The sequence below is a fragment of the Diplotaxodon limnothrissa genome, linkage group LG11 (assembly GCF_057381915.1).
Source record: "Diplotaxodon limnothrissa isolate DT_005_m linkage group LG11, D_limnothrissa_male_GT1.1, whole genome shotgun sequence".
In the NCBI taxonomy this organism is placed as follows: domain Eukaryota; kingdom Metazoa; phylum Chordata; class Actinopteri; order Cichliformes; family Cichlidae; genus Diplotaxodon; species Diplotaxodon limnothrissa.
This window is the reverse complement of record NC_140606.1, coordinates 7392929-7413674: the sequence shown is the minus strand read 5'-3', so window position 1 is coordinate 7413674 and position 20746 is coordinate 7392929. Positions and strand designations below refer to the sequence as shown.

Sequence of the window (20746 nt, the reverse complement as noted above, 5' to 3'; positions counted from 1 at the left end):
GACACACTTAAACAGAGCTTCAGGAATAAAAGCCTCCAAACAAGTCCTGCTAGTTAATAAAAAAAATAAAAAATTGCACTACACAGCTAATGAAACAACAGGCTAACACGCAAGCTGAGAATGTGCACTTGCTAGAGCCATCTGACTCATGTTTCTATACTTGTTTCTATATTCTATTTGTACAGCTCCAGATCACAACATCAGTTATTTGGAGGAGCTTAATATTTTAAGGCAGGGGTGTCAAACATAAGGCCCGTGGGCCAGAATCGACTGGTCAAATACTGGCCCACTGAACAGCTTTGACAAATGTTTAGTAGGACAGACCTCCCAACGACCATCCACACCATCTTATATTATGATATCTCAGGAAATAAATGTGCAGTTGAACTTCTTTACACTGGCAGAAAGGAGAGTTTCCCTGGTCGGGCCCATTTAAGATCAAGGTGTGCCCACAATGTAAAAATCCTCACTAACACTGGAGAACAACAAGACGATGGGGGTTTGCCTCGTTCTCCTCCAAGCTCGTTTGGTGGCCTGCCATCACAGACTACTGCCTCATGTCACGATATTGTAGGCTCTGCAGCTGCACATAATCACCTACAGCCTACTGTGTGGGTGTGTCTTGCTTTCTCTACTGCAGCTTAGGTACACCCCTCGACTGCATTTAATAATTAGGCCAGGGAACACTTGGGGACAGGAGCGCTTCAGAGTGGCTTTGTGGCTGTTAATGCTGCTCTATGGAGCAAAATCTTCATGTTCCTGCTCCAGACACTGTTTGATATTTTTAGAGCCAAATAACCTCAAGTTTGACCTAATCTGCAAAGAAGAGGACAGATCATCCAGGCCTTTATATCTTTGAGGCATACATATTTTAAACCATGTTTACCGTGGCTACACTTGCAGTGAATCCATAAAGGAGATTTCTTGTACCAAACTGACTGAATGGACAGGAAACAAGAATCAATGATGAAAACAGTGATGTCCTGCACAATGTTAGTTTAAGCAGTCGATGTATTTAAATAGAACATTAAGTGAATTGTTGCTGTATGCCAGGAGAAAACAATGTGGTTGTCACTCTGTAACAATAGTAAGGATTCCAATTTCCACTTGAGCCTCAAAAAAGCACATCTAAGGGATGTGCGGGGTAGGGGTGTGTGGAGGGAGGTGGTTGGGTTCTACACCAATTTGTTCATGAGAAAGGAATCAAACATCAGCCCCCCACTGCTGTCTTCACAAGCTGACATGATTATTATTGCTATTGCACCGAGAGATGTCTCACTCCGACATACATACACTCAGTTTTCTTTTTAATATTCAAGCTGCCTTGACCCAACTGAAGGGAACAAAGAGGAACAGGAAGTTCAAATGTTCAACTATCCAATCAGATATGTACATTTCCTCTCCTCCTCTGGCAGTGCTCTAGAGATCCCCCACGTGTGGGCCCACAAAGCAGACTTTATATTTCCATGTAAAAGCAGTGCAGCTTGTTTGGTCGCTGACTCGATCAATCTCCCACCGTGACTGTCTTTTGATGACGGTAACATTATCATGGACGAGGAAAATGGAAACAAAGACTGCTGATGCCGGCCTGATCTGATTCACCAACTGCTGTGGTAAATTAATGTAAGGAAACACCTTGCTCTAGCCGCGCTGATGCACTGAGCTGAAACATTGATGCGCGTACAGTCTACTGTGATCAAACAGAATTAGACTTGAAATAAATCCTTTGTAAAAATGATATTGTGACATAAATTAGATTCAACACGACGGTGTGTTTTTCAAAGCTGTAGCTGCTGGGAGTGTATTGCATCACACTGAGAAGGGCTTTTATGATTCTGATGCTGATTAAAAGCGAACAGATTAAGTTTAGCAGAGACAGACTTGGAGCAGGGCTCCGTGTTTGATAATAGCTGTACCTAATGACCTTATAAGTCACATAAAGTGGAAATACAGAACTACACTAATATGTATATAAAGCACATGCTTTCTGTTCTGATAGGTGGAGCTGCTTTCACTGATAAACTGTTGGGAACCTTACATAAGAAAATATTCAGGCACACATCCATCTCAAAGACATTACTATCACACCACTGTGTATTACTGTAGAGTCTTTACCTTACAGCAGCTTAAGGTGGCTGTTTTGGTGCTTGGTGCAATATAGAGTGTGCTTCCCAGGTATATTAATGGCTGTCACTTTTTATTCTATATTTGCCTGAGTCTTGACTCGTTTATTAGTGAACTACTTAAAGTGTTATTTTGCTCTTATTTTGGAAATTTAGTGGCTGTGTACCAGCGAGCCCCAGCCTTCACGTTGCTGTTGTGTCAGTTCTTCATATCATTTAACCACTTCTCCAGAAAGTCTGTTGTTTTGAAGTTGGGCAAAACTTTCCATAGCCGGGGGAACTGGGGCCGATATGTGTGATATGATCACAATCATATCAGCCGGGCGCTGTGTACCTGGAGTCGAGTTTTTATGACCCATGCATGAACCCATACATTTTTAGACATAAGTTGTAACGGCCGCCATTTTCTTTGTGAGTCTTTATTGCATGGCGTGGCGCGATGTAATGTTTGCGTGTAAGGTTTAGTTTGAGTACCTGACGGCTCTTTTTTGCTTCTCATCCGCAAACTCTCTCCTTACTCTTTCACGTGACTCTTGCGTTGGTGGTAGAAGAGGTTTGTCATGTTTGAGTCTGTGGTGGCGGCCGGTTTGCGGCATAATTTGCATAGTTTTCTGGTCCGTGTCAGACGTCTCATAACCAAACCATGTCCATGCTACAGAGGTAGCCTCTTGCTCCTTCTGTTTGGAGCTACCTGATTCTGCCTCATCTTCAGTGGCCATGCTAGTATTCTCTGTGCCTGCATCCACACGGTGACCATCCAAACAATAAAAAAATATTACCATAAACAGTGTATTTTGCGTCACCATGAAACAAACGATAGCGTATAATGTGAAACGACGGATGTTTTAATTTCGTCATCCGATATATTTCGTCATATTGCACAGCCCTAGGTGGAACTGTATTTCTCCAGCTGGAAGGACGCTATAACCAGACCCTGCATCACATGGAGAAGTGGTCTATCCTACCAAATTCAAGCCCATGCACTCTCTACAGAGGCAGCTGCTTATGTCACAGAGTATATACTCTATTATTTAATTAGATTTTTGACTTTGCGTAAACAAGTTTCTTATTGGTAAAAGTGTATGCCACCACTGTGGCATCTACTTAAATCTCTCTGCATTATTTAACATCAAGCAAAAATAAAGAAATAAAAGATCAATATATGTGATCTATTTCTGACACTTTACCCTTCTCTGATAAAGACGCACACAGTGCGAGCTCTCTAGATGCTGAGCAATATGCCGACTCAAGACGAGCACTGAGTGAGAAGCTGAGTCCGATAGAGAAAAAGAGGAATCTGAGTGGGTTTCTATTCAGCTACAGAGGACGCACTGCTCATAACGAAATTTCAGCTGGATTTCATTACGGCTTTTCTGCTTTGGAAGACAGGAAAGATGAAGCGAGCGGGGTTTGGGGTGTGACAGTGGGCCACAGACTGGACTGCAAATCACTGTACAAGGTATGCATCACAGAACACAGCGAGCTATTACAGCTTTGAACTAACTCAATTACTGTGTTGCTGCAAGCAGAATGTACGGTGCTGGTCTTCAGAGAGAGACAGACGCAGGAGGTGAGGGGAGGAGGATGAAGGAGGTGAGAGACCAAGGGAGGAAAGTGCCATGTTAAATTATTCATTCTGCCAATAATCCTATTGGAGGATGCAAAACCCAACAGTCGCCCCGTCTCATCTCTACTTTTAGCCTTCTCTTTCTATACTTGTCCTGAGTTCAGCCACTAGTCAGTATGACTTCTCTGATTCCACACTTCACAGCTTTCCCACCAAGTTCCCCTCACCAGTTTGTCTGTGCATATCCACATGTCACTTCCAAACGATCATGAGCTCAGCTACCGAGTTCAATCTGAAACAACGGCACGGTGATGTGGCATCAGAGTCAGAGCACGGCGAGCTCAGGAGTGTGTGACGACGCAAGCTCTTTGAAAGGAAGACCACTTTAATCTTTCCTTTGCCTGCCTGCATTTCCACTTTCAGTCCCGCACTTTTATCCCAGATCCTTTCTGCCCTTCTCTGGGGGATTTGTGTAAACTGAACATCAGTTGCTAGTGGATGGTGTTAATTATTAGTAACTGTGTTTATGCAGCGCAGATATGAAAAAGCAGCACATGGTCTTCTGTGTGGCATCCCCACATGTGCTGGGCCTGAAAGTCTTTTCAAGGAGAGAAAGCAGAGCCTGTGTGTGCATAGCTGCTGAATGCACCCCTACATCTTCTCTTGATTCTGCATAAAGTCAACATCAAATGAGCACAACTGCAAACCCTCAAGTCGTCGCTTCCCACTCTCGAATGAATGTAAATGAGTTTGTGTGTGTGTTTTTGCTGCATCTCACCTATGTAGACTCTCCGACTGAAGCGCTGCATGAGCAGCAGGACGAACACATGAAGAGGAATCAAGTTGATTATGAACACATAACCACCCCAAGCAGAAACCTGTCAAAAAACACATTTAATGAGCCCACTTTAATTAATTCAAAGCTTTCATTAATGGCGGGGCGGAATCATTTGGATTATGCATGCAGAAAGGCCTACCTCCACACATACACAGACTGCTACATGGCTAGCTTATCCCCGCTGAATGTGTACAATGCTTTCGACTGTAGCAGATAATCAGTAGAAGTATAACTGGCCCACGAATCCCTAAAGAGTGACTGTGTTTTCTCTTTTATTCACTTCAATAATGAGACGCTTTGCAATAAGGAGGAGGGTGCAAAGCTGCACAGCCCACCTGTGAGCTGTGAAATCATTATGAGCTTCAGCATTACGACTGGCATTCACATTATGCTGCTGGTACAAACCCCTCAGAAGCACAAACACACAGACACACGTGCACAGAACAGAGATGCACACACACGCAACCCTTTTCAAGCTTTGTTCTGATTCGTCTCAAAGTGTCATGTAGCTGCCAGGCAGCGAGCGGCTGCCAGTGAAGCGGCGTCACAGTTTACGGCACGAGGTGATTCTTCACATTCTGACGTGAATGATGGGCAGGTTAAGGGAACGGTTCTCCCGAGGACATTTTTCATGTCTTCGTCTGATGAAAATGGCTCCCAGTGGTTCGAGTGCAACAAAGTTTGATGGACATCATAACTGCTGCAACAGTTCTGTGAAGGGCACGGCGATGTGCACTGACAGTGATTCAGAGTGACTCTGCGATCCACAAGTTGCTCTCCTTTTCAGTTTAAGGTTCAGGGCCCGTCCTTATCAAGTGTCAGAATCACTCTCTCTAAGGAACTGTGCTCAAACTGAGCCTTGGACTACAAATGCTGAAGTTGGGCTAGAGGCTATTTGCTGAACCCCTTCCAATTATTTTCAGCCAGGGGCAGAACATAACAATGACACCGCTAACTAAAAAAAGATCATTTTATGCGTGTGTGTATTAATAACTATTGTAGGTTACCGCTAAAATTAATAAGCAGCTTAAATCAACTACAAACCAACCATATAACAAACTCGAATACTGCGGAAGACGTCTGGAGAAATTCAGGGCGTGCTAAGGCACCGACTGCCATTCGATGAAACTAGCTAACCAGGTAAGTAACAGGAGCCAATGAAAGCTAAAAGAGTTAACCAGTGGCACCTGCGTTTAACAGAAGTTAAAAGAAGCCAGATCCCGGCGGCATCTGAGGAGGACGATGCGCTAAGCAGAAGGTGTCGAGAGTGGAAACGGGCCTCAATCTCCCATCGAGAGCAAATTTCTTCCCCGAGGCAGAGAGTTAAAAAAAAATTGGAGGAATTTCAGAGAAATGCTGATTAGTTCGGGGGATATTTTCCCCCTGTTACTGATCAGAAAATTATAGGCCTCTTAAATTCAAAGTTCTGGAGGAGCAACACCGGATGGAGGTAAATACGTTGGACTATAATTTGGGAACTACTTCTTCAGTTCTCAAATATTTCATAGGGCCCTCCCTTACGGAGGTTTTTTACCCTAGATCTACCAACGGGGTCATGGTGGGAGACAGTTTCTTCCTACTAATTGGGAGTCGCAAGTTTGTGTTTAATTTTTGTTTAATGTCTAGTAATATTGTTTTATTTTATTTTCTTAAACTAGAGGGGATGATCATTGTATACTGTACGAATTATGAGTGGTGTAGGTAAAATAAAAATTATTTCAATCAATATCAATGGTCTGGGGAATCCAGTTAAAAGGAGTAGATTGCTATCTAAATTGAAACGACACAAGGCACAGATTATATTCATTCAAGAAACTCATATGTCAAAAGAAGAACATGAAAAATTTAAAAAGCTTGGCTATGTAAATTCTTTTTATAGCTCATGTAAGAATAGCAGACGAAGAGGAGTTATAATTTTATTAGCTAACACGGTAAATTTTGAAAAGTTAGAGGAAATCTGTGACAAGGAGGGTAGATATGTTGCTGTTAAAGGGAGGATTAATAATGAAGTGGTGTCCCTGATAAATGTGTATGCCCCTCCAGAGGACAACTCAAAATTCTATCAAAAACTATCTGAAAAAATTATAAGCTTTAGTGAGGGGACCTTGATATGTGGGGGCGACTGGAACTGTATATTAAATCATACTAAAGATACTACAAGCAAAAAAAGACGCAAAGATAATAAATCTAAATCTCTTAACTCATTAATAAAGGAAGTGGATCTCTGTGATGTATGGAGAGAATTACACCCTCTGGAGAAGGATTATACCCATTTCTCAGCAGCCCATAAGGTTCACTCTAGGATAGATTTTTTTTTGATAAATAGAAGTGATAAACATAGAGTCACAGAATGCAATATCGGTATAGCCGACTTGTCGGATCACAACGCCATTCATTTGACCATTCACCTACATAATCAGAAAAAGAAATTATTATGGAAATTGAACATTGGTATTCTCAATAATGAATCTGAGGTAAAAGAGATCAAAAAAGAAATACAAACCTGTATTGCCCACAATAAGGATGATCAGATAGACCCAACAATAATTTGGGATACTGTGAAAGTAGTAACTCGGGGGTATTTGATATCAAGGACCAGCTACCTCAAAAAAATGAAGAAGCTTACACAGTCCAAATTAGAACAACAATTAAGGGATTTGGAAAAAAAAAAGCATACAGATTTGAGTCCTGATTTGGCCGAAAAAATCAAAAACGTAAGAAAACAACTAAGTGATTTGACTATGGAGGAAATAGAAAAGAAACTGAGATTCACAAAACAAACATTCTATGAGTCTGGCTCCAAAGCAACTAAAGTATTGGCTAAACGGTTAAAATTAATGCAAATAACTAATGCAGTCAACAAGATTAGAGATCCAAATACCAAGGAACTACTATATGAACCAACACAGATAAAAAACACTTTTCAAGAATATTACAAAACATTGTATAGTCAACCGGATCAGAAAAATGGACCAGAAATTGTAGAGTTTTTGGATCAGTTAGACCTCCCTTCAATAGGGACAACTCAAAATGAACTATTAACCAAACCAATTACAAAGGAAGAACTGGATAAGGCAATAAGGAGATTGAAGACGAATAAAAGTCCAGGGAGTGATGGGTACCCCAATGAGTGGTATAAGACTTTTAAAGAGGTTTTGGCCCCTATTTTGATAGATTCTTTTAATTGGACAATAAAACACGCTAAAATTCCACCTTCTTGGAAAGAGGCCATCATCTCAGTCTTACCGAAAGAAGGTAAAAACAAGGAAAACTGTGATTCTTATCGCCCAATCTCCATCTTAAATGTTGATTATAAACTATTTACATCTATAATCACAAGACGCTTAGAGCTGTTCCTTCCTGACCTGGTGGATGAAGACCAGACAGGGTTCATTAAGGGGCGACAGACACAAGACAATATACGACGCACATTGCATATAATTAATGAAGTTAATAGAGAAAAAATCCCAACAGCCTTAGTGAGTTTAGATGCTGAAAAGGCTTTTGACAGAGTCTCTTGGATATTTCTTTTTGCTGTTTTGAAGAGAATGGGCTTTGACAGTATCTTCATTAAGTGTATACAATCCCTGTATCATAGGCCAATGGCTAGAGTTAAAATAAATGGGGACTTGACAGACAGCTTTGAGCTCTTTAGAGGAACTAGGCAAGGTTGCTGCTTGAGTCCAGCTCTTTTTGCTTTGTATATTGAGCCTTTGGCTCAGTATATACGGCAAAGTACAGACTTAAAAGGGGTTTTTGTTTCCAAACTTGAACAACGAATAGGTCTTTTTGCAGATGATATAATTATATATCTACAGGATCCTGATACGACCTTTCCTTGGCTGTTTAAAGCATTAAAATATTTTGGTAAAAACGCAGGATATAAACTAAACATCGTAAAGACTCAAGTACTCTGTCTGAATTATTTCCCCAAAGAATTATTACAAAATGAACTTAAACTAAAATGGGATTCAAATAAGATCAAATACTTAGGTGTCTATTTAACTAGTGATACAAGTACTTTATACGAGGCAAACTATGTGAAGTTTAGTAACACAATCCAAAAAGATCTGATTAAATGGGCTCCGCTTGTCAAGGACCTTAGCTCAAGAATAGAGGTAATAAAAATGAATGTGCTTCCCCGGTTATTGTACCTATTCACCTCATTACCAGTCCAAATAACAGATGCACAGTTTGGTAAATGGGATAAATTAGTTAGTAGATTTATTTGGAAAGGGACAAAGCCAAGAATAAGATTTAAAATACTCCAATCAGGAAAAGAAAAAGGAGGACTTGCCCTCCCGAATTTCAAGGAATATTTCTATGCAGCCCAGCTGAGATATACTGTTTACTGGTGTTCATCAGAATATACTTCAAAATGGAAGCATATAGAGTTAAATTATTGCCTATCATGTCATCCACAAGCAAGATTGGGAGAAGAAACTACCCAGCCCACGAACAAAAATCTCATCACTGAATTTACTATTAAACTCTGGTGGACAATAATGAAGAAATATAGAATTACAGAAGATTGTAAATTGCTGATTTGGCCTGCATACTCTCGAAAATTCCAAAGTGGAAAATGGGATAGTACATTTTTAAGATGGGTCAATAAAGGAATTACAGCAATGTGTACATTAATAGATGGGACAACATTTAAATCTTTTGAGAATCTACAGAAACAATTCGGATTGGATAAATCAGATTTATTTAGGTACTTTCAATTAAGACACTTTTACAATACAGAAATTAGAAAGAAGCTCTCGAGAGAAAGAAATCGTATAATAGGAACAATAACAGGTGCATATAAAAATCTTCCATCAGGAATTCTGTCGAAATTATATGATGGCCTACAAAATTCGAATAGGAATGAAACATTATATATTAAACAAAAGTGGGAATCGGAACTACAAATTGAGTTGTCAGAGGATGATTGGCGATCCTTATGTCTCACACAGCATAACTCCACTAGCTCTAGACGATGGAGAGAATATGGCTGGAAAAATGTGATTAGGTTTTTTATTACTCCATATATCAAAAGCAAGCAGTTGAAAACACCCCAACAATGCTGGAGATTATGTGGAGACTGGAACGCCAATCACTCACATGTGTTTTGGAAGTGTAAATATATTAAATCATATTGGGAAAGAATCGCGGCAACAATGACGAAGGTGCTGGGGTATGAAGTACTGTGTGAGGCACGAGTAATGTATTTTGGAATATGGGAAAATGTAAAAAAGGAGGACTGGTATTTGTTTAAGATTATGTTGTTGTCAAGCAAAAAGGTGATAACAAAGAATTGGCTGAAAAGCGATCCTTTAAAACTGGAAGACTGGATGGACGTAATCGAGGACATATATACAATGGAAAAAATGACTTACACTCTGAGACTGAAATCTGACAAACACCGAAAACAGTGGACAAAATGGATAATTTATAAGTCTCAGTCAGCCTTATAGGGCGGGACCTCTCGTGGTTTTTTTTTTTTTTTTTTTTTTTTTTTTTTTTTTTTTTTTTGTGTGTTTGTTGTTGTGTTATTATTATTAATGTCTTGTCCGTATGTAATACAAAGGAAAAAGTACAAAATAAAGAGTAAAAAAAAAAAAAAAAAGAAGCCATCATAATCTAAGAGTTATCGCCTGCTACCTTTTATAGTCATATTTTAAAGGAGAACCAAAGTGTTTGGCTTACAGCTGGATCATGTGACCCTGAATCATCCCTTAGTTAAGCTGCCGAGGCTGCTGGGGGCTTCCCATGATGCACAGCGGTTTTTCTTCACTCTGCGTTTATACACCACTCTGCATTTAATCATTAGTTGTTATTAATCTGATTCTCTTCCACAGTGCGTCTTTCGTCCCGTCTCCCTCCCTTCACCCCCAACCGGTCGTGGCAGATGGCTGCCCCTCTTTGAGCCTGGTTCTGCCAGGAGCATCTTCAGAGTTTTTTCTTCCCACTGTCACCAAGTCCTTGCTCATAGGGCATCTTCTATTATTGTCGGGTCTTTATCTTATAATATAAAGTGCCTGCTGCTGTTGTGATTTAGTGCTATATAAATACAATTAAATTTGTAATATCTACGATATTTTCTTTTGCACGGTGAGAAGGCTTCAAGACATCCTGTTTATATACGTCAGAAATGGAAGCACTAAGGCAGCCATGGGACCAGGCCTTTGGTTTAAATTTCCAAACTACTGCACAACAATAAAAGAAAATATTCCTGATTATGCCAAACATTCTCATAAAGCACACACACGGAGGTACGAGGAATAGTAAACAATGACCTTTAACACTTCTGCATTTGCACATTTAGTCCTAACAACATTCATGAATGATTTCCATCCTCCTGCCATATTAGAACACAAGTGTTACCAGCAAAGTGTCACAATTATAACAAAGGATCTGTGTGTGTTTGTGCGTGTGAGTTCTCACCATATAGAAGTAGGAGAGGCAGCATCCGATGGCCCAAAAAACTGATCCAGTCTTCACAGACTTCACCTGCGGTGTACACCAGAGAGCATTAACCACACAAACACACACACACACACACACACACACACACACAAATGTAAATCAGAGCCTTCCATTAACTAAGCTGTGCTGCTCGCTGTTTCTTTCCTCGATGATTTTGCTCTACTGCTGCTTGCCCAACATGATAGTCTGAATTATTCATCATGTTTGCCTCTTTAATGACCCACACACAAAGCAGACCACCGTGTCCTACAGATCTTTACCTTGCCCACAGCAGGACACAGCAGCTGCTAACGAGGGCCTAACGAGGCTAACGAGCCCTGACTTAACGAAGGCTCAGGTGGGAGCTGTTGCAATTGGCTGCACGGATGATGGAGCCGAACCAATGAGATGTGGTGGATGGAGGAAGAGCAGATACTGAATGAAAGTTGAGGACAAGTGAACAAGTGGGGAAACAAGATGATAAAGGAGAATGAGGAGCATTCACTGGAGACTATTAAGCTATTCTGTATTTCACTTAGAGCAGATCTACTAAGCCCTCAAAAGCCTGTATGTGTACTTAAGTATGTGTGTGATTTATTCATGGTGCAATTATTTCAGACTTGCCTGAATCCAGGAAACAGAAATCAGTTCTTGTTCTAGTATTCCCCATCTTTCCATTCCACCACTTAACAGTGACTTCAGGGCTCTTTAACAGGGATAAAGGGGTCCTCTGAATCTCAATGGTATGCTTGAAATGTCATGGTGATGGTCTTTAGTAAGAATAACATTAGCCCATTTGCCCATGTGGACAAATCGCTGAGGACCAGTGTGAGGAATAATCTGTCGAAGCAGAAAGATGCTTAAGCCCTTCTCATCCTGGGACAGATAACACTGCTGGCTTCATCAGTCTGATAAAGCGATGGCATTGTCACCCACACACGGGTCACATGTCGGTGCCTCAGGGCTTCATTCAGACGTTGCTACAACATTTACAAAACCAGTTCTAATGCATTGAATGCGTTTAGTTTTCTGTTAACTCACACATTGAATTCTTAAATAGCGACCCTGAGTGACAGCTCCCCTGTCCGAAGTCAACACACTGCCATTGGCAATTTAACAACTCCACAAGTCACTGTGGATGAATCCTGCTGCTGCATCACACTGCAGGGGTTTAATAAACTTTAAGTAGCTTGACCTGCCTCTGCCAATAAATAACTTTTATTGACCAACATTGGTGGTGAAAAGCTGAAAAATGAGATCCTCAGACTTTGTCCTGTTTAACATGTCTGTTTTTTTTTCATGAGCAGCTTTGAGGCTTCCTCTTACTTGGCGTGAGATAAAATCCTGGCAGCGTGAGACTGAAAGCAACCATCTCAGGCCAAAATGTTAACACTTGGCAAGCTCATTTGCTTTTTTCCTATTTTCATTGTTATTTAAGGCTTTCTCCAAAACAATCGTGTCTTTCAGTGAGCTGAGCGAGTCGCAGAAACCCAAGAGAGACGTCCAGGTTTATCTTGCATGCATTTTTAGACTTGTGAGTTTTGAAAGTGATACCATACGTCCATCAGCAGGTGTTGCAACTTGGCAGCCACTGAGATGTTTGAGCAACTATTAAAGTCTAAATGGATGGGCATGGTCACTGAGAAATAAAAACTATATTTACAGAGTCCCCAGAGGAACATAAAAAAAAAAGCCCCAAAATAAGGTTTGAAACATGCACAGTTTCAAAGTATTACCGCTTCATTTTCAGATAACTCCATAGCGGCTAAAGAGGTGGAAAGTCTCCACTGAAAGAAAAGCACTTGTTCTATCAATGAGTGAAGGACCTTCAGTGTAAAAGTACACTGGAACCTGTCTATTAAAAGGGAAACAAGCTAAAAGCACATGACTTCTTGACGTTACCTGGGTGACTGTGTTTGCAGTCTGTTAACCTACATCCACACCAAGCAGACACAGGGCAGCGTTTTTGTGCACCAAATGTTCCCTTGTGTTCACCAGCTAGTTGTTTGTTGGTATAAGGCAGTTAGCATTAGGTTTATCAGAGCTTTATGAAGTGAAAGGTGGGAAAAAAAAAAACCGATATCTTTCCTCTCAGGCTGAATGACCCTGCTGGGCCTTTGAATCTCCGTGTCACCTCTCAACCTTACTGTTCCAGCCCATCAACAGCTGCTCCGCACTTGGAAAAACCATGCCATTCACAGCTGTTGTTGGGAGGGCAAAAAAACGAGGCTTATGATGTTCTTGCGCACATGCCAGAGAAAATATGGTGAACACAGTAACCAGTGTGAATGAGATGAGTGCAGTAACATAGAAACAACATAGAAATGGTTGTCACTCAGCCAGCAGCAATAACAGCTCGAAAACTGGCCCATCTCTTAGTCACCTGCTCCTAGCAACCAGTAGCAACCAACGGATCAGATTTATCACAGAGCAAATACAGCCCCTGCTATGGCATATTTTAATGAGGCATGAATAAAATGGACTTCAGTCAGATCATGAGGCTAGGTCAGTGCTGTGCTGGCTGTTAATTAGTAATCTGGGCAGCAGTACCTCACGTCCTTTGGTTCACTGTTAATCTAAGAATAGTGATTAATGCAGCTTTAAATAAAAGACATGAGTTGTGCTTCAAAGCCTCACACTCTAATTATTCCCTGTATGAGTGATAAGACTATGGCAAGGCTGAAGAAGTATTCAGGCATACCCAGAGGTAGTAGGTGAACTGCAGGGCGAAGATGGCGATCCCTTCATTGTCAAAGGATCCAGCCACGGAGCGGGAGATGTAGCCAGGAACGATGGCAATGAAGCAGGCTGCCAGCAGTCCTGCCCCCTGGTTCCACAGCTCCCTCGTGAGCAGAAAGGTGGAGATGGAGGTCAGGCCGCTGAACACCGGGGCCAGGAACACGCAGACGTCCCGTATGTGGACAGTGATGTGCAGCAGGTTGAGCACATAATGGATCAGGCCTGCTGTGACCATTAGGCCTGGGTACACCTAGAAGGAAGAGGGTTGAAATTTATTCAGAATATCATAAATCTTTATTTCCATTTCACTCAATGTGTTAAAGCCTTATCTAAAAAAAACAGCAATATTTATTAAATAATTCATTCAAGCAATGTGGGTGTGCACATAACTCCTCCTGGGACATACAGTGTATAGATTTCATTAATTAATGGGTGCACTGGAACCCTCCGCCTCCCCCTCTCGCCCAGCTGTGATTGTATCGCCTTCTAAAGATCTCACAAGGAAACGACTGCCCAGCCCTAACGCATTGTTTCTACAGACTGCGCACGGACACACACACACACACACACACACACACACACAACTATAATTGTATAGCTTCAGTAGAACATTTTCTCTTCCCAGTGTCACATTATGCAAAAACACATTCAAGCTGTTGTTTTCTCTGATAATGTGAACGCACTGAAGTGCACTCTGGGGAACAGATTAGCCCATAACCCATACAGAGAGATCACACGTAAGTTATAAATATAGAGAAGAGGAGGAGTCAGGCGCTCAGAGATGAGCTGTAATGTAATGACAAGTTAAAAGTGACTCGAGCCAGTCTGTCCTTTAGCGGTTATGAAGACAGATCCACTCTGTGTCGTACAAGCTCTTACCTCCCCGCTTCCCCTCGGAGCCGTTTAGCCATCCAGCAACGCTTTAGTTTGTGTGTGTGTGTGTGTGTGTGTGTGTGTGTGTGTGTGTGTGTGTGTGTGTGTGTGTGTGTGTGTGTGTGTGTTGTTTAAAGTGAGCCGATGATGGAAGATTCATCATGATAAGGTGACTCTTGAGAAATAAGGACAAAGAAAGAGGTGCAGTACAGGCAGAAAGTGCACACAGTGCCTCATAACCTTGAGTCAGGCATCTCTGACTCGCACCACGCACACAAACACACACATGCACAGAAGACACAAAATACTTACCGTGCCCCCAACTATCCTACCCAGAGGATACCAGGCTCTTTCATCAAACCAGTTGAGAAACTCATAGAAGCCATTTGTGGTGAGGTGGTGAGTCGACCTGTAGTTGAACCTGAAACAATCAACCAGAGACAAGATAGTTAGACACAGTCCAGGACCTACGAGAGACAGCAACCGAACAGCTGCTTCTTATAAAAAGCTTAAGTACTTAAAGCTCTTTATACAACATGCGGCATTCACACAAGCACTTTTTTGGACATTTAAGTGCCTTTAACGTTCACACTCTGATGAACGAATTGGAGAGCAAGTTGGATTTCATCATTTCGCCCAAAAGTATTTGACTGGAACAACCAGGGTTTAAACCACCAACCTTATAAATATAACATTTATTTATTGTAAATGCAATTTTAAAAAAACGTAATGAATTGATTTAGAGTTGAACTACCATTTAACTACCAAGTCCAAGTGGGGAGTAAACATATCAACCTACTGACCATCAGCTAGCAAGAATAAGAATGAATACAGACAAAACTACAATTATTGATTCTGCTTATATGTCTAAGGGGGTGAAAGTTTTATGAACTTTAAATATGAATACTGTGTAAAAATAGAAATGCTGCCAACATGACTTTAATGACATTGTTTTACAGGGAAACTGCTGAGCTTGGAAGAATGATTTTGATAACCTGGATGCCTCTCAGTTTCTATCCCTTGCATTTTAACATAACTACCTCCCACTCACTCTCCATGTCATTTTACAATACAAAGCACCTCTTTATCTTTGCCAATTTCTAAACATTTCTCATTATTCCTGACATGAGGTTCAGTTCCAGTCACGACTAGCAGATCACATAATCATCATTACCTTTGGAGCTCTTTGCAACGACTGACAAGATAAACAAGCACAGCACGGCTTCCCGTTAGTCTCCTAAATATATAAACCCTCCCCTGCAGGTCCACGTAGCACTCACTGTGGATGACACTCGCCAGGGGTTCAGTTCAGTCACCTCTGGTTTCATATGACTCCCAATCTGCGTTGATTGGTTTATTTGTAATGATGTAAACAAGTAATTGACCACAGCCAAGAGACACCAGTCTAGACATGTATTCAGTACACACGTGTGGACACGTCCAACCCCTGTGACATGTTTTTTTTTTTTTTCTGGGGTATCTAAAAAGAAATATAGCAATCTATAAATGGGACCTGTGTTTCTGTTTCATCAGGGAGTTACATGTTTTATGAGCCACTGGCTTAAAGTATTTACACTGTGCATGTCCTCACTGCGTCTCTGAAAATATCTTCCATGTTTTTGTAACGCAAATGGAGACCACAACTTTAACCTGAACATGTTTCCAAACCTTATGCAAGTGATTTAAAAACATCATTCGCCACAAGGCAGGTGAAGGCTTAAGGTAAGTAGAGGCTTGGAGAGTGGGCGATATTTAATGCACAGAGTGGATTATTTTTTTTAAATCTACTAAAGAAAAACCTACATTGTTCCTTAGAGGGCACAACTTAGATGTAGGGTTCAGTCTTTTCCTACCATTTCTCAGCATTTCAGGTCTGAGAACGTCCCGACTTGCTCCTACTGCCCAAAACTTTGCAGTATGCTATAACAGACGTCTATGTGTAGGAAAAACTGGCCTTTATTTCAGCATTTAAACAGAGCCAGAACTCAAGAAGTGAGGTCAACAGCTTATTCAGTAATTTTAGCAAAAGTATGGTTGTGTGGCAAAATGCAATGGTCTTTTTCTTCGCCTTTGTGCCATCTCTTCATCAACTTTCTTGATATTCAGCTAGGCAGCTTTTGCGCAGTCTTGCTAACAGGCAGATGCTTTTTTCATTTCCACAAGCAACAGTAGCTGTAGCTCTGTATTCGACCTATTAACAGTGTGTTGCTGAGAAACCATCGGCACAGGACATCATTACATGGAGCTGAGCACTGCATTTTTATCAAAGTCAGGTCAGATCCGTGCCTAGTTTTCCTGCAAACTGCCGGGTGTGACCGTATTTCTATCGGTCCCCAATGGTTTGGCTGCACCGTTAACACTCGTATGCAAAACCAATTACTGCTAATTGAAAGGGTTGTTGGGTAAACTGGCAGAAACTTGCCTCATCCACACCTTCACATACTACTGTGATCTCAGCTGACACCCGTAACAGATGCACAGCTTCATTGCAGTTTTTTCCCTCTCCACTCATGCTCATTTGCTAACATTTTCACTTTTACCTTCTTTTTCTTCCCCAGCCTTCTGCCTGCCTGTTGTTTACAGACAGTGAGACTTTAGAGCAATTCAACTACAGCCCGGTCTATAATTAGATGGTTCAGGTAGACAGAGTGCTGCTATTGTACAAATCCTGCACGCAGCTCTTAGTTTCCAAGCTGAGACTACTCAGCAGTTAGTCTGCTTGTCCCCTGAGCCTCTCCAAAGTATTAGAGTGCTCAATACAAACTGTCCCTCCACGAAAAACAGAACTTGATGGCGGGATTGCAGCATATGGTTTGCTCAGCCCCCTTAGGAATGAGTTCTAGATTGAGGGTACGTGCGCAGGTTTTTATGCTCACTCTTGCAGGCTGATTGGAGAGAAGAAAAAAAGCAATGAGAGAAAAGGAGCCTGTACATACAACAGAAGTCATCCATCGTGTGTCTGCTGCCCTGGTTCCTCCCTGGTCTGAGAAAATTCCTCTAACTTTCCTCTTACCATTACAGTCTGGGAAAGCCAGCAGTATCCTAAAGCTTTTCAGACAGCCAGTGGATGGGCTAAACACTCACCTCCCACACTCAACACTCTGGATGATGGGCTCTCAAAACCATTTCCAGCCAGGATGTCAGATGAAGCAGAATTCTGTCTCACCCGTGGGATATGGGCTCATTAAAACACAGAAAAACTTTTTTTTTTTACTCCCCAGAAAAGGCACACTAGCCTTTCTAAATTCAGTCAAGGACATGAAACTAACTCCAGCTACTGTACCAAACAAAAGCTGGTGAATGAGTACCTTCTTTATTTTTGAAATCTTTCTATGCTAAAACTCCAGCTTGGTCCCATCCTATTCCAAATAATAACACCAACTAAAACTGGTATCAGAGACTTAAGAGCTCAACACAGATAAGAAAATCTGATCCCAGCCACACAGCACTACAGGCAGTGTGGGCTCTTGAACCCCAGAAGTTCACACTAAATGAGTCAACGGGGACTTTTAAAGTTCTACGGGGAAATGTGTTTTTACACAATTGGGTTTTTTTCCCTGTATATCAAGGTTTTACATATTCAGAGTGTCATTCAGTAAATTATAGAGTGAGTTGTTGGGACTTCAATTTCTTGCTCCATGGCACTGATCAAGGTTTGCACCTTCAAAACTTAAACACTTCAGGGCTCTAAATTAAAGCAAGCAACCACACCGCAGTCTTAAAGGTCAGCCAAGCTGTTTGCATTTATGGGAACTAGACAACATTCTCAATTTTGAACAGGAGTGTAAAAGTAAAGGGGCGATAGGATGATCGAGTGAGCAGCATAAACCCAGCAGTAATTGATTGAGTTTTCTCATTTCCACATATTTCTTCTGTTTTCTTTTATCACCTGAGGTTCTGGGATGTCTGAACAGGCTGATCCTTGCTTAAAACATGCCTCCGTAAAATCTGTACTTCACAAAGTGAACCACAATACTGCAGATAAAGTCCTACTTATGTCAGGCCCTTCCCCATGCCTGGAAGATAAAGTAAAAAAGCAAATCTAAGATATATGACAGCACTATTGGCTGACCAAACTCTGCACATTATTCACTCTTTGCTAATAGCTTTGGGGTGGGGTATACAGAGAATATATTCAGATGCCCATTTGTTCAAATCCACTGACAAAAACCAATGAGCTGTTTACTTCGCTGTTTTTCCACTTAAAGATATTACTCAAGTGGTATATGTATGAGAGATCCAGTACAACATCGAGCCTCAAATCCAGCACTACGCTTCCATTAGCAGCAGCCTTCTGGGTTAAATACGAACATCTCTTTTCCAGAGTAGAACAAACACTAATCACTCTCAGCCATTCATCATCAGATAATTAAGAGTTGGCTAGAAAAATTATAGTCTGTAAATAATTCAGAGCCAGCAGAAAGCTTTACTGCACTGAGATAAATCTACTTTACCACAGACAACATGTGGTCTCGCTCGGCCCCCGGGGAGCAAAAACTCAAGCAATGAATGAAAAACTATCGTTGGGACAGATTACCATGACAACACCTTCTGCAGGTCGTCTGGAAATTGCAGCAAAACGCTGTCTGCTTGTAATTTCACAGGAGTACCAAATGCATGGTCTGTACATGTATCCATTTATTAGTACAGTGTCTTAGAGTCTCCATTTGGACATTTTCTTGTCTTTTATAGGGATCCACTGATTGTGAGAGACCTGCCACTCAGTGCTCTGAAACAGTATCGTGGTGGTAGAAGTAAAACTTCCAGGAAGAAATGCCTTTTAAATCCTGCGAAGGGCACTCAGGTCTGATCTGAGAGATGGCTAATAGCTTGTGTTGTAGGCCGCCACCACCTGCTCAACGATCACCTCTGTTCATGTTCACAGTGGACACAAATGGCGTCTAACTGAACATGCACTTCTTGGGAAATTCACCCCCCGTCACTCTCTCAGGACCAACTCCAAGCTGAAAACTCCACGAGGGGTTCAATACCCGTTTTGAGAACTTAAGCAGCCTCTTAGATGAGAGGTGAGATGTAATCAGAAACAAAATAAGTAAGTCCAGCTCTCTTCATCTGAAGCACATGAGACTGACATGACAGATCATCTCCGGTGTGCTCATTGGCGAATGACTTCTGTTTGACAAGCTATTCAAAACAGGCCTTCATAAACCAGTGAGTGATGTCACAGCAGCTACTTCCAAGAGTGGATGCTGATCATTTTTAGCTTCCTTTTCTTTTTGTTCTTGTTTATTTCTCCTTCTGTCGCAGGGAAACGAAGCTCTTCAAGCCTACATTTTTCAGAATATAGGCAGCACAAATGTGATGTGACAATAGATAAATATTGGCACCGACATCAGTAAATGTCATTTCACTGTCAATATAACAGTATCGGTCAGAGCTGATTTCTGCAGCTGAATCAGAGCCATCATTTTAGGGCAGAGTGAAGTCAAATATAGAACTCTGCTTTATTATCTCAAAGAACAAGGCCTTTCTCCTCGTTGTGTGCGCTGAAAATTGGCCTGCTGCATCTTTAAACGCGGCAGGCAGCCAAAGTGCAAAGTGACCCACGCCGCGAGGTTTTCCAAGGACAGGCGGCGCAGCGGCAGCCTCCACAGGCTGATCCTGCTTCCCGCTGCTTTCAGATGGTGTGTGGGGGAGCTCGACACAGGAGGACTGAAAAACACACAGCTCTGAGGAGATGACAGGAAGTGACATCAAAGAGATGAATGCGCAGCTGTACACTTCAATCTCACACACACACACACAGAGCAGATGATATACACACATAATAAAAAAAGGCATGCATGCAAAAATATTTACACAAAAAGGTCCCAGAAGGAATAGTGTTGTGGTGTTGACATGCCAAGTTAAGAGTGAAGGATCTGTACAAGGTGCATGAAGGAAACAAAGGCACCAATGTGTGTGTCCTCCATAAAAACATACAATAAACACTCCAAATACTGCATGCTGCCTTGTGTTGCTCTGAACTTGTTATAGTTCAGTTAAACCTTGTTTTGTTTTAACCAACAGCAAAGCAGCCTTGTTGTCATGTAAGCCAGCCTGAGTCTAGTTTTCCCGTTGTTTCACTGCTTCTGAATCAACTCGTTTTCAGCAGATGTGACCTGAGTATGTGTTTAAAATTAAGGTTCTGGTGGG

At 41.5% G+C, this 20746-nt stretch overlaps 1 protein-coding gene across 1 annotated transcript in view; it reads right to left on the bottom strand.

The window, feature by feature from the left end:
• Nucleotides 1-20746, bottom strand: part of LOC146622249 (dolichyl-diphosphooligosaccharide--protein glycosyltransferase subunit STT3B-like) — a 79358-nt gene that overhangs the window by 23371 nt on the left and 35241 nt on the right. Inside the window, exons 2-5 of the mRNA XM_085366119.1 lie at nucleotides 14903-15011; nucleotides 13680-13967; nucleotides 10958-11023; nucleotides 4469-4568 (exon numbers count right to left, since the gene is read on the bottom strand). Of these exons, the coding sequence (XP_085222245.1) occupies nucleotides 4469-4568; nucleotides 10958-11023; nucleotides 13680-13967; nucleotides 14903-15011 (563 nt within the window). The remainder of the gene's footprint in view (nucleotides 1-4468; nucleotides 4569-10957; nucleotides 11024-13679; nucleotides 13968-14902; nucleotides 15012-20746) is intronic.